The 15,244-nt window shown below is 41.0% G+C and overlaps 1 protein-coding gene across 11 annotated transcripts in view; it reads right to left on the bottom strand.

The window, feature by feature from the left end:
• AOPEP (aminopeptidase O (putative)) overlaps nt 1–15,244 on the bottom strand; it is a 340,655-nt gene that overhangs the window by 61,847 nt on the left and 263,564 nt on the right. For 8 of the 11 annotated variants that reach the window (XR_005053840.2, XR_012127789.1, XM_036991155.2 and 5 more), the window contains 2 exons: nt 8,098–8,160; nt 7,878–7,949 (listed from right to left, as the gene is read on the bottom strand). The exons of 2 other annotated variants lie outside the window; for them this stretch is intronic. Coding sequence is in view for 6 of the 9 variants with exons in the window: in XM_036991155.2 (XP_036847050.1) it covers nt 7,878–7,949; nt 8,098–8,160 (135 nt within the window). In the remaining 3 variants the exon portion in view is untranslated. Of the gene's footprint in view, nt 1–7,877; nt 7,950–8,097; nt 8,161–15,244 lie in introns of those variants that run through there. One more of the 11 variants, XR_012127790.1, reaches the window with a different exon arrangement.

Raw genomic sequence — 15,244 nt, 5'->3', positions numbered from 1 at the left:
TTTCCAGTAGCTTCTTACACAGGGCCTTAGGTACAAATCCAAGAAAACACGTTGTCTGATTAGAACTGACTTGGGTTTTCAGTTCCCATGATCAGAAAAATAGAATCCTTAATTTTTTTTCCTATGCATTGTTCTCTGCACAAATACATTAAGATCATGTAAACCCAGAGTTCTGTGTGGCCCACAAACATATGACCAAGACTGTAAGAAGACAATGGAAATGGAGTTTTCTAGGTGAGATACTTTCAAAGGGCACCACTGTTTTGACCAGTAGTTCTCCACGGGTGGGTGCAGACAGCCTGCTCACCACACGGAAGCAGAGTGAGTGTATTTCCAGCTGGGATACAGATGAAAGTCTTCAGAGTATCCACTTCAGATTTCCCACAGTTACAAAGCCAGCTCAGGTCTGACTGCCATGGAATGAGTACTCTAAATTTTAAAGTTCCTAACAAGAAGAGACTTTAAAAGATAACAAGGCAATTTTAAATTTAAAATGCTTTATATAAATTTAAAATGCTTTATATAAAGTATCTCATTTGGTCTTCCAATCCACTTCTTGAATAGGCAACAAAAAAAGTTAGCATTATTCTCATTTTACAAATGAGGAAAATAACGTAAAAGGCCAAGTGGCAATTGGAAAAACTGACCTACCAGGAGACATTAAGAGTAAAATTTTTGGAATTGAAAAAAAATAAATCTGGGCATCCAGGAGAAAAGACCAGGTCACCCTGAGGGTGAGAAAATGAGACTAGCATCAGCCCACAGGGTAACATATTTAAGATACTCAAAGAAAGAAAATAGGATCCAGAGACATGACCTTCACGTACAAAGAGCACAAAATTATCAACATGCGAGAACTCAGGAAATACAGGTGCCCCAAACTCTTCCTAGGAAACCTACTAGAGTTAAGTGTGGGTGATGAACATCACAGGTTTACTTGCAAAATTAAAACTAAGTGATTTTAGAAAGGATGCAATAGAGTACATAATGTCTACATACTCTGGCATCATAAATACAGTATGACTACGAAACGGGGGGGGTGCGAAGAATGTATGAAAAATACAATCAGCTTATTTTAACTCACATAGCAAAAGGCAAGGAGGGAGGGACAAGAAAATATCTAATTTCACTACTGCTCAGAGCAGGAAATCAATATACACAGCACAAAAAAAGTGGACAAGACAAGCAAAATGTATTACGTCAAAGCAAGCATCACAGCAGCAATATGGCCTTCCCGATAACAGAACGACAAAAGGAAAAACGCGCCGTGAAACGGTGGAAGAAATCAAGGCCAAACTCTGATTTCATACTTAATGTAAACTGGCTTACCTGGTCTATTAAATTAAAGGACTTTCAGATGAAAGCAAACGGCAAATGACTAACTCAGGGGCAGATAATCAGGGGCAGAGCTGGGACTAGTGCCAGGTTTTCCAGGCTCTGAGCTCTCTTTTTAGGAGAGATGAAAAGGACCCAGGACGAAGCCAGGCGAGCCCCACAGCCGTGCCTTAATGAAAACCTCTGTTGTTAAAGATCAAATGATTAAATGAAAACTTGGACGTTAGAGCATTTTTAGAAAGGCAATAGCCAGGTATGATTTTGTGAGTGGCATTTGTGTGATTTATTTATCAACTTCACTCAACAAATATTTATCAAGGCTGCATGTGATCAGAACCTTTTTGTAAGTATTGAAGATATAAAGCTGGAGTGCTGTTCTTCCTGCATTCAGACTTAGAAATATAAATGAAACACATACTGGCTGCACTTAAGGCAACATGCTAGTGTCTTCCTCCTAAGATAGAAGATTAATGGAAACAATGACAGGCCCTGAACTACCCTGACACCAGTAGGTGCTACTAAAATAATGCATCTTACTGGTGCCGTAGGATACCAGGCACCAAACAGCAGCTCATTAAAATGCCTCCGATGAGAATGAGTGCCAGATCAAGCATTCTGTCACAGGCATGGAACTAATGCCCCTATAAAAGTAACTAAACAGTCACAAAATTTTTCTCTGCTGTCTCCCTTTTCCAGCCAAATTCCTATGTTTTATGTTAAAATGGTTTCATCTTTCATGGCATAGAAGGGTCGATGGTTGCTGGCATCAAATCTGTTAAAATCAACAATAGTGTAATTATCTGCACACTTTCAAGTGTTTTCAAAATACATGCTGGTTGGAATTTTCCTCATTTAGAATGTGTGCTTTACACTGGTGGTCTAGGACTGCCAACAGCCTGGGCTAAAAAGAATTTTTAGACCTTGCCCAAAGCATTCTTTTCTTTAGCAATTATTTGATTTGTTTATACTCACCTACCTTCACAAAGTATTTGACAGAGCTCACATCTTAATGCTGGTTTGTGATTCTAATGGTACATTTACACGAGCTGGTACATGCAAAGCACTTAGCATGGTGGTTGACACATGACAAGTGTCAGCTATTATTATATTAATAGTTTCATTCAAAAATTCTTTTTAAAATATGTGAATAAGTGTATGTGGATAAGTGGGTGACTATACTTTAACTTTCCCCATTATGCTGGCCGAAAATGGGATTTTAGTACACTCAAGAATTTTCAGAACATTTTTTTTAAATTGCAGATTCTTATAAAAGAAAATCTGTAAACAGATGAAAATTTAATGGTACAAAATTATACAGATCAGACTTTCTTCCTGAAGTTACCAAAAATACATTTTATCAGCAATTCTTCACTGGTCCAGCTTTAAAAAAAAAAAAAAAGCTAAGATATTGTGAAACTTGATCTAATTTGAATCTGGGTACAGAAAATTCAATAAATTATGTATCTGTTAGGGATTTTACAAGAGAAAAACAGGAGACTGATAAATAAAACCAAGTTCTAAATATTTCAGCAGTAAAATAACGAATTGCTTATTAATAGTGCTGTTATTGCTCCTTTTGTTAGGTTTCTTTGTGGTTTTAATAAATTACTCTGCCTCCACCCATCACTCAAGTAAGTTGTCACCCAAAGGCACAATCAGTTCAACACAGGACACAAAGCCACTCGCAGATGAGAAGGACATGGGGGAGGGTGGCCGGGGCCTCAAGAGCTGCCTTGTACAATCCATAAAGCTTCTCTATGGAGATCAAGTATCAGTGAAGCTATTGGGAGAGATTGCAGCTATATAAATGCAGACCAGTTACAGTTTCTCACAGGGCAAGGATACTTTCAACAGGAGGCCACAGAACCAATGGCTGGGAAACCGCTCACCCCTCATGCTGCCGAAGCTGGTAAGAGAAGCTGCCCAGCCTATATTTTGGGAAAGGCCGGGCAGTTCCCACAAAGCAGAAGGACCCTTGATTCAGTACTCCCTAAACTTATCTTGTGCCATTTTGCTAAGCTTTGTATCCTGATGGCTCCAGAGGAAAGCCTAACACAGGGCCGTCTGCTGTCACAGGTCCGTAAAAAGAGCCAGATAATTTGTCTTACAGACTTCTCCAGAAATCATAAACCAAATATAAAAGAAACCTTCATCACAAAAGACAAACAGCACTAAGGTACTTCGTTAAGCAGTTTAAAATCTGTACCTACCTGTACCATACTGAGTATTTCAGTATTAGAATTATAATAAAAGCACTCTTACATAAAATTTGAAAAGGATCAGCAAATGTGGCAAAATACATACACCAAGTTGGATTTTACAATTTAAAAAAATCTTCTGTAAATTACTATTCATAATAAGATTATCACTGACTGTAGTTCAGAATCAAGTGTGTGGAAAGAACAAACAAGATAAAGTAGAGTGAAAATGACCCAGAATTTAGAAAGCGTATTACAGAACAAAGAAAATAGTTGCAGCATTTTCTCAAAGCCTCAGAAAACAGAATTTATCATTTGGCTCCAATAAATATGGCCACTAAATAGTATAAAGTCCACATTTTCATAACCATCTTTCTAGATTTGTTTCATTAGATATTTCAATAATAATCCCGCCCAATTTAAAACAATCCTATGCTCAAGAGTATTGTTCCTCAGGTCCTGGCAGAAAAGAAGAGCTAAAGTAACCTTAAAGCATGCTTTTCTGGAAGCAATCTGCATCCAGGGTTCCTATGATGAGTTGTGCTCACCCTAGCCAAGGCTGCCTGCTCGGAAATGAACTGACACGTACAAAGGACCCCTTGTTAGTAATGATAGCCAACCTTAGTATTGTTGAATTTTCAGTGTTTTGCAAGTATGCCATGAATGTGTCTGACATCGCCATATCTACTTACTGATGACCAATAACTATTGTAAAATTTGTTCTATATTTTCAGATACGCATAAAGTAGGAAGGCTGCTTCATTTGAATCTGACAATTGGAATTTTTTTCCTCTAAAAGAATCATATGCCACTCATACATTGTCCTCAAGTATATAATTTCATGAAATACTATTTGATAGTATGTCCTAATCCTGTAAAATACTGATAAAAGAATCATTTAAACATTGTATGACTACGCATGTATATGTTTATAAAAATGTTTTATTATTCCTTAAACTTTGAATGTGATGGATAATTTGTATGTATCTTTGAATCAGTTGAAGATTAAGAGCAGGAAAAAAGTATTCTTCCAAAACCAACAGTCATTTGGTAAAACCCATTAACATTACTTTTTTTAAATACCCATTGCGCAATTCACTGTTGCAATCACCATTGTTTACCCGGCTGCCCCTTGCAGAGCAGGCTGATACATTCACCCTGATGGCTTTGTGCAATTGTTGGTGTTCTCCTAGCTTTTCTGTTGCACAAATTACCTCAAACTAAATAAAAAGAACTTACAATAATGAAAAAAGAAGAACATCGGATTTGAGGAGAAAATACCTGGTGACCAGAAGCAAAAGAGGTGAATTTTATAATTTAAAATGAAGAGAACAAAAAGCAGTGTAAAGGAATTCAGTTACACTAGTGGGAAAACGGCTAAACTACAAAGATAAAACGACCTGACCCTGAAAGTAAATGTCAGAGAACACAGAAGATGCCTAAGAATGATACACCTTAGGAAAGACAGAAATGAAAACTTGTCAACAGCACAGAGTTACCTGGTGGGTGGGTAGGTTTGTGGGGATGACACTGCACAGGCCAGGGCAGAGAGGCCAGAAGAGCATTTTAAATCACTTCTCCGGGTGGTACCTCCCACTCACCCAGTTCACTTTATTTCATTGTCCGTTATTTTAACCCACAGCTGAGCACAGGGTAAGTTTGTTTTGCTTCCCCTCTGAGTTCATTGAAAAACTCAACTAGTATTTCAACTTAACATTAGACTGTGCTTACCACTTAGCACCTCCCCGATTTTCTTTAAGAAGGAAAACAAATACCTCCTGTAAGATTATATTCTTTATGTCTAAGTACTCTCCCAGTGTCTGTTTCTAGATGCTGGTCTTGGGCCGTTGCTCTATTTTCCCTCTTCAGGCAGGTCACAAGACCCTGCTTTCCACAAAAGTCAGTAAAAATCAGAGGAAAAATATTACGACCCTAGCACAGTTAAATGCAGACCAGCAAACCAAGTTCACTCAGCAGGCTGAATCCTGGGTGAAGCCTGGAGATGTAACCAGAGACTTGGGGGACAGAGGGAAGGGCAGGGGACAAAGAGGGGCAAAGAAAACAGGAGGCAAGTAGAGGCCATGACTAGGCTCAAAATACATGCCTGCCAGAAAAGACTAAAATGCTTTTTCTTAAAGTAACATAAAATAAATAAAAGTAGAAAAAGCATTTTATTTTAATGTAGAAAAACAGTGGATGCATGTAAAATGAGATTGACTAATTTACTTCTACTTGTGGCATGGCAGCCATTTTGAAAAACTTGGTAAACTCAACAGTAAGTTAACTACCTAGATTCCTACTACCTCCAGGTTCACATCCTAGCAAAGGTTAACACAGAAGTTCAGTGTGAATGCTCATTCACAGAACTCAATCCGTATTTTGGAATACCCACCAGTGAGATCAGGGGACACACCTAGTTTACAGTGCATGCTTCTGTGCCTTTCAGGACCTGTTTAAGGCCCCTGGTTGCTGGGCACACTGTCTCACCTTGTCCTTGAAAACATCGAATGCTTTGCCTCAACGAGGCAAACCCTCTCCTAGGCACCGCAGCGGCAAACAGTGGGCAGAGGGGGCGACTGCTATGCAGAGCCAGGAAGAAAGGCTGGAGAGGCTGAGAACTGATACTCTCAGGTACAACTCTTAAGATTTCCCATCGCCTTGCCCTCCCTACCTCCAACCCTCAAAGCTACTCAGCTTTAGGCTTCATTCCTTGAAAAGAAATTCGGCCTGTCAGCCCCAACCTACTTCATCTTCATAGCCTCTTAAAAACTGTTGCCCACATTTTCAAGAAGAAAAGTCAAATATGTGTCCTCCACATGAGCTCCATCCAACACAACAGCCTCTACCAAGGAGAAAGGCTCAGGAGAGAACTCCTGCCTCAGCCCCCTCCTCATTCTCAGAAGGCAATGGTCAGAGTCTGGGAGCAAGGGCTCCTGGTAACCCAGGGTACCAGCTTCCCCTTCTTTTATGCACAACACATGACGTGCTTCGGTCACCATTTGTTTCAAAAAAGTAATAGCTAATTTTGATATATTAAGCAAACCATAGTCCTTTCTCCCTCTTTGCAACTTCTATGATCTCATTTTTAAATCACCTCGACCAGGGCAGAGAGGCCAGAAGAGCATTTTAAATCACTTCTCCGGGTGGTACCTCCCACTCACCCAGTTCACTTTATTTCATTGTCCGTTATTTTAACCCACAGCTGAGCACAGGGTAAGTTTGTTTTTAAATTTTAAAAATTTTTTTAAAAATATAAAAACACCTCGACCATGAAAGTTAAACAAATAACAACCTACCACAGCATGCAGAGGTATGGTCGTCAAAATGACAACTTCTATTACTGGTTAACTGGAGGGACATGCATGTTCAGAAAGGTAAGGGCTGGGGGACTATTTTTCTCTCACTGAATGTCTCCCTGCAAAGGCCTGTACCCCTCGGCCGGCTCTTCCCAGGTCTCTGCCCTGCTCTGGGTGCCCTTAAACGCACTCGGCAACTTCGGCACCACCTTCATTCTGATGCACGTGTGCACACTCGCGGCGCCACGATGCCCATACTAAGGCAACTCATAGGCGCGGGCTGCAAGGCTATCGGCAGGGACTTGGCTCCAGCCCCGGAGTGATTCATCAGACATTCTAGCAGCAGAAAAACAACACCGCTATTTTAATCCCTTGGTGCTCTCAAGAATCAAAATACTGTAAGAAAATTAAGCAAAAGAAAAATGGTATCTGCTGTAACATTTGTAAAAACATTATTCACTTTTAAGAGTTTTCAATAAAAGTCACTTAGAAAACACCAGACTACTTACCTACTTCCGTAATAGTTACAACGACAGCAAACCAAGGTTTAGCTTAACACAATTTCAGGAGAAAACAGGCAGTCTGAACTTCTGCAAAGCCACATACTGAAGTTCTACGTTTAGGAAACAAATCTCTCTGTGGCTTTACGGTGACTGCAGTCTCTCCTGGTGACCAGAAGTCATCTACTTCTTCGGCCTCCTCTCCGGTTTTTGAGATTAAAGTGTTAAGGGTGAAGAGCGGGTGCGGCGCTGCGTCTCTCACCGGGGAAACCCGGCACTGTGGGCGACTTAGGGGAACCGCGCTCGGGAGGCGCCCAACACGGGCGCAGAGGGCACTGCGGGACCCACGCCACGGAGCCCCAAACCCCAGGGCCCGGCCCCCGGGTAACTGGGGCCATCAGCAGCCCCGCTGGACTCCCAGCCACTGCGCACTGCGAATGTACTAGAACTCGAGGGGAAATGCTGCTTGTTGCGGACGATCCCCGGGGCAGACGCGCGGTACACCCGCAGCCCACCCGCAGCCCAGGCGGCGCCCCTCGGGGCCCTACCTCCTCGAACACTTCGGCCTCCCTTCGTTTCCGTTTTCGGGGTCTCCGATTCGCTCGAATCCATTTCGCGACCTGAAGTCCAAAAACCACAGGGCCTTTTAAAGGGGAGCAGGGGTCCCGGGGCCGCCCCGCAGGAGAACAGCGACGCGCCCCCGGGGTTGCCTGGGGAGCCACGGGCGCCTCCCGCCGTCGGCCGCCCGGACGAGGGGCGCGCACTCACCTCGGCGCTCACTTGCCGCGCGAGTCCGCACTCCGCCCGGGCCCGGCGCTCGCTCCGCAACGGCTGCGGGGGAAGCGCACACAGTCAGGCTTCTTCCGCGCGCCCGGCCTCCGCCCGCGCGCCCCGCCAGCCGCGCACCTCGCTGCCGAGCGTCCGGGGCCGCCGCACCTACAGCGGGGCGGGGGCGGGCCGGGGCGGGGCCTGCCTTAAAGGTCTAGGCGCCCCCGCCCCGTTCATTGTTCTCTCCGCGACGACGGGGCCCTCGGGGAGGCCCGCGCCCGGCTCCCGCCGCCGCCCCCGCCGCGGGGTCCGCGAGAGGCTCCTCGGCCGCAGTGGGGGCGCGAGTGCCGCCCGGCCGCCCGCAGGCCCAGGGCTTGGAAGCGCCCCCGCCCCGCGGCCGGCGGGAGCTCGCTCCGCGCGTCAGGGGCCTGCGTGTCCAGCTGGCTGCGCGCACGGACAACAACTTTCCCCGCGTAGTGTGCTACGGCCGTGGATGAGACGCCATTAAGTAGACGCTCCTCAACGGCCCCTCCGGACTGCGGGGCGGTGGCAGGTGACCTCACGGCGGAGAAGCCGCGAGCGCGTAAAGAGCGAGCCCCGCGCTCTAGCCGCGCAGCCGGCGCCGCCCTCGCCCGGCCCGAACACCGAACAGCGATTGCTAGAATTTTAAGAGAGGACAGTCTGTCTCCACAACGAGGGGGAAGTTTCCAATTAGTTTGTGAAAGTGTGCGATACCCCCCGTTTTTCCACCGACCCCCAACAGGCTTTCTCCCCATCCTCATCAGAAGCTGGCTGAAGCAGCCTGGGGGCGAGCGCCTGGGGAGAAAAGTCGGGTCTCACTCGTGTTTGCTGATTTTGACCATCCCTTTAACTTTATCGCATTTCTTTAAAGAAAATCTGTCTTGTCCTCTCTTTATTGCTACTCCATCCTTTCAAGATCAAAAGCTTTAGATCAAAGCCAAGATCAAACTCACTACTTTAAATAGAAGCAACTTTGCCATGGAGTATTTTACACAAAGAGGAGCTCCTTAATGGAGACATCAGAGTGGAAAACTTAATTTTATCCCTTCAACCCATATTCGTAACTGGGCTACTCAAAATCACATTGATGATGCACTTATATTTCCTTAAAATAAACAACAGGTTTGTTCAAATGGGGGATTCTTGACTTAGTGTTTGTATTTCCAGGAATGAAAAAAAAATCTAGAGACTCAGATCTATTAGCCATTTTGTATCATTAGCTAAGTGCTAGTAAAGGCATGCTCACTTGCTAAAGATTTTTCAGTATTATCAGATCTTATATAAAATGTACAACCATCATATACAATTTTTGTACTATAAATATATGAAAATAGTTAATGCCTTGCACATCTTGAGTGCATATACACATAGGCAGGTAAAAGTTACAAGTGATGAAGTGGATTATGTAATGGTAGAGCTGCTTAATTTTAAATGGAAATGAAACCTTGAGCTATTTAAGCTTCCATGCTACTAATAACATTCCAGAATCAATATAAGATATCTATCAGTGGCAGACAATTCCCTTTACTCACTAGAATTTTTTTCCTTGGGAATTCACCATCCCTAAGAACTCCGATACAAACCACTCAGTATTGATGTACTGAAACAGTGCCCTACCTAAAAAGTATCCTCTTTATTGACTTGTCAATAATTTTAAAACATGTAGTCTTAGAAGAACTAGAAACCACAGTAAGTTCCAACAATACAGTAGCATGAATAAAGGTAACTAGCAAATTAAATCTTATACAAACTTATTATGAAAACCCATTGTTATAGCTGGGTAGTTAGTGCTTGAAGGCTTTTTTTCTCTTATACTTCTCATCTGGTTGTAGTCTCAAACACAAACACGCACACACACATACGACTGTTCCTCATTCTATAAATCCCATTGAGCCACTGGAAAGATCTTCGGAATGGAGACCTGGGAACCCTGTCTTGCTTGCTTGCTTCCCAGCACCCAGTTCATGGAGAACATAACAGTTCTCTAGCACAAGCTGAGCAAAGGAAACATCCTCTGCTCTACTACTGCTTTGAGTGGGGAGCAAAAGCTGTGGTCCATTCGAAATGCCTTCTAACTTATCTCCTTTGTACTCTTGCCTCCCCAACCGCCCCCCCCGACCTCCACCGGGGGGCATCCTGGACAAAAAAACCATAATGATATTTTCAAAGGTAGTTTAAATGGTATCACTTTCTTGAAAATGCTTTACTGAGAATGCCTTTCCTTCTCTTTGGCCAGCTAGCTTTTACTTATTCTCTAGTTCTGGGCTTAAGCAACACTTCTCCAGAAAGTGGGGTGTCTTTCCTCACACCCCAGTCTAAATTATGTCACCCCCACTATTCTTTCTAATAGCATCCTAGTTCCTTTAAAGTGCTTAGAGCTATTCATTTTTATTTTTAATTAAGAGATTTGACTTCTTTGAGCAGTTAACAAAGATTCAGGCAGAAAGCCCACAGTTCCCAGGTGCCAAGCTAACAGTTTCCTCTGTTACTAACATCTTGCATTATTGTGGTGTATTTGTTATAATTGATGAACCAATATTTGATACATCATTATTAATTAAATCCCACAATTTACATTAGGGTTCACTCTTTGTCTTGTAAAGTCCTACTATTGCTATTTTTAAAACTAATTTATTGAATGTCTATTTTCCCAACTTGACTTTAAAGTTCAGGAAGAAAGAGATCCTGTCTCTCTTGTTCTTAATTTCTGTGCACTCATCAAAAACACTGCTGGCATGTAGCGGATACTCAATGCTAGAATACAGTAAGTGAATGGAAGGCTAAAGGAATGAATGAATGAATGTATGAATGAATGAATGGCATGAGAAATTTCAAGACAAAAAGTTTTAAGATGAGGATCTTTCAAATGTTTGTTCCACTACTAAAATGCCTTAATTTGTAAAGAGCATAGAATTGTGTGTTTGTAAAAAAGAGAGAGCATGGGACATCAGTTACATTGCCAGGGTACTTCTAAAATGACCTTTAAAAAATAAAAATAGAAATAAGAAATAAAGATTTCTAATTTCCTCATATATTAATCACTAAAATTGTATTACAAAATGGTACTTGGAGCCGAATTTAATCTAGAATGAAATATCAACATATTGCATGACTCTGGGAAAATATTCTTTTTGACTGTGACAAGCATAGCCTCAATACATCCCTCCTTTTGTCTACCTAAACCTCCCTTTCTTCATGGGAAATGAAGGGAGGGTGTGGAAAAACTGGAGGAAGACTACTTCATAAAAACTAGAATTCTCACACAGCGATTTTTGAGAATGTGGTAAAAGCACTTTAAAAAAATGCTATCTATTTGAATTATATCTTTAAAAATGTCCATTATATCTTTAAAAATATCTTTAAAAAAATCCATGAAGATCACATAGTAGGTCACAAAAAGAGTCTCAATAAATTAAAAAAGATAAAAATTTTGCCAACCAGCTTCTCAAACCACAAGGGTACAAAACTAGAAATAAATTAGACGCAAAAAAACAAAAAAGGCCACAAAAACATGGAGGCTTAACAACATACTCCAGACAAATGAAAACAACAACTCAACAGTCCAAAATCTGTGAGATGCAGCAAAGAGGAAAGTGTATTGCAATACAGGCTTAACTCAAGAAAGAAGAACAATCCCAAATGAACAGTCTAAATTCACAATTAATGAACCTGAAAAAAGAACAAATAAGGTCCAAAGTTAGTACAAGGAGGGACATAATAAAGATCAGAGCAGAAATAAATAAAATTAAGAAGAATGAAACAATAGAAATAATCAATGAAACCAGGAGCTCATTCTTTGAGAAAATAAACAAGTTAGATAAACCCTTAGCCAGACTTATCAAGAAAAAAAGATAGTATACACACATAAATAGAATCAGAAATGAGTGAGGAAAAATCACTATAGACACCACAGAAATACAAAGAATTATTAGAGAATACTATGATAAATTATATGCTAACAAACTGGATAACCTAGAGAAAATGGACAACTTTCTAGAAAAACATAACCTTCCAGGACTGACCCAGGAAGAAACAGAAAATATGAACAGACCAATTACCAGCAATGATATTGAACTAGTATTCATAAAACTACCTAGGAACAAAATGCCTGGACCAGATGGCTTCAATGCTGAATTTTATTAAACATTTAGTGAAGACCTATATGGAAATACATCCCATGCTCATGGATAGGAAACCTTCAAGTTTTCCAAAAAGTACAAGAGGGAGGAATACTTCCAAACTCATTCTGTGAAGTCAGCATCACTCTAATACCAAAACCAGGCAAGGATAACACAAAAAAAGAAAATTACAGACCAATATCCCTGATGAACATAGATGCAAAAATACTCAACAAAATATTAGCAAACTGAATTCAAAAGTACATCAACAAGATCATCCATCATGATCAAGTGGGATTTATTCCAGGATGCAAGGATGGTATAATATTAAAAAATCCACCAACACCATCCACTACATCAACAAAAAGGACAAAAATTACATGATCATCTCCATAGATGCTGAAAAACCATTCAACAAAATTCAACATCCATTCATGATAAAAACTCTCAACAAAATGAGTAATGAGGGCAATTACCTAAACATGATAAAGGCCATATACAACAAACCCACAGCCAACATCATACTTAACAGCGAGAAGCTGAAAGCTTTTTCTTTAAGATTAGGAACACGACAAGAATGCCCACTCTCCCCACTTTTATTCAACATAGTACTGGAGGTCCTAGCCATGGCAATTAGACAACACAAAGAAATAAAAGGGATCCAAATTGGCAAGGAAGAAGTTTAACTGTCACTGTTTGCAGATGACATGATACTGTACATTAAAAACCTAAAAAAATCTACCCCAGAACTATGAGAACTAAAACTGAATTCAGCGATGTTTCAGGATACAAGATTAATACACAGAAATCCATGGCATTCCTATATGCTAATGATGAACTAGCAGAAAGAGAAATCAGGAAAATAATTCCATTCACAATTGCATCAAAAAGAATAAAATACCTAGGAATAAACCTAACCAAGGAGGTGAAAGACCTATACCCCGGACACTACAAGACATTCATGAGAGAAATTAAAGAAGACACCAATAAATGGAAATACGTCCCATGCTCGTGGATAGGAAGAATAAATATTGTCAAAATGGCCAACCTGCCTAAAGCAATCAGATTCAATGCAATCCCTATCAAAATACCAATGGCATTCTTCAATGAACTAGAACAAATAGTTCTAAAATTCATATGGAACCACAAAAGACCCTGAATAAATAGCCAAAGCAATCCTGAGAAGGAAAAACAAAGCTGGGGATTACACTCTCCAACTTCAAGGTCTACTACAAAGCCACAGTAATCAAAACAATTTGGTACTGGCACAAGAACAGACCCACAGATCAGTGGAAAAGAATAGAGAGCCAGAAATAAACACACACATATATGGCCAATTAATATACAATAAAGGAGCCATGGATATACAATACAGAAATGACAGCCTGTTCAACAACTGGTGTTAGCAAAACTGGACAGCTACATGTAAGAGAATGAAAATGGATTATTGTCTAACTCCATATACAAAAGTAAACTCAAAATGGATCAAAGACCTGAATGTAAGTCATGCAATCATAAAACTCTTCGAAGAAAACATAAACAAAAAATCTCCTGAATAGAAACATGAGCAACTTTTTTTTGAACACATCTCCTCAGATAAGGGAAACAAAAGCAAAAATGAATAACTGGGACTACATCAAACTAAAATGCTTCTATGTAGCAAAGGACACCATCAGCAGAACAAAAAGGCATCCTACAGTATGGGAGAATATATTGTAAATGACATATCCAGCAAGGGGTTAACATCCATACTATATAAAGAACTTACATGCTTCAACACCCAAAAAGCAAATAACCTGATTAAAAAATGGGCAGAGGATATGAACAGACACTTCTCCAAAGAAGAAATTCAGATGGCAACAGGCATATGAGAAGATGCTCTACATCGCTAATTATCAGGGAAATGCAAATTAAAACCACAATGAGATATCACCTCACACCAGTTAGGATGGCCAACATCCAAAAAGACAAGAAACAACAAATGCTGGCAAGGATGCAGAGAAAGGGGAACCCTCCTACACTGTTGGTGGGAATGTAAATTAGTTCAACCATTGTGGAAAGGAATATGGAGGTTCCTCAAAACACTAAAAATAGAAATACCATTTGACCCAGGAATTCCACTTCTAGGAACTTACCTGAAGAAAACAAGAACCCAGATTCAAAAAGACATATGCAGCCCTGTTTATTGCAGCACTATTTACAATAGCCAAGATATGGAAGCAACCTAGGTGTCCATCAGTAGATGAATGGATAAAGAAGGAGTGGTACATGTATACAATGGAGTATTATTCAGCCATAAGAAGAAAACAAATCCTCCCATTTGCAACATGGATGGAGCTAGAGGGTATTATGCTCAGTGAAATAAGCCAAGCAGAGAAAGACAAGTACCAAATGATTTCACTTATTTGTGGAGTATAACAACAAAGCAAAACTGAAGGAACAAAATAGCAGCAGACTCACAGACTCCAAGAAGGGACTAGAGGTTATCAAAGGGAAGGGGGTGGGTATGGTGGGTGGGGAGGGAGGGAGAAGGGGATTGAGGGGTATTATGATGAGCACACATAATGTAGAGTGTCACAGGGAAGGCAGTACAGCATGGAGAAGACAATTAGTGACTCTATAACATTTCATTACGCTGATGGACAGTGACTGCAATGGGGTGTCGGGGGGACTCAGTAATATGGGTGAATGTTATAACCACAATGTTGCTCATGTGAAACCTTCATAAGTTTGTATATCAATGATACCTTAATTAAAAAAAAATGCCCCATTATAGTAGAGATGCAAGTTTTGAAAGGAAGTTGTTCTAAGAAACTTTCTCATCAAAGCAGTTTATAGTAGCTGAAGACAATGTCAGAGGCTGAGGAAATGCCATTGCTTGCTTTAAAGTAAAAGCATTACTTAGTGGCTGGCAATTACTTTTTGGGGGGGGGGACATCTTTTTCTGTTTTCTTCTTTTGTTCAGTCAAGAAATGACTCCTTTCACTGGAAAACAATGCCATTTGCAT

Source organism: Manis javanica, chromosome 2, assembly GCF_040802235.1.
Source record: "Manis javanica isolate MJ-LG chromosome 2, MJ_LKY, whole genome shotgun sequence".
In the NCBI taxonomy this organism is placed as follows: Eukaryota; Metazoa; Chordata; class Mammalia; order Pholidota; family Manidae; genus Manis; species Manis javanica.
Note: the sequence above shows the minus strand (reverse complement) of the source record. Positions and strands in the feature narration are given on the sequence as shown.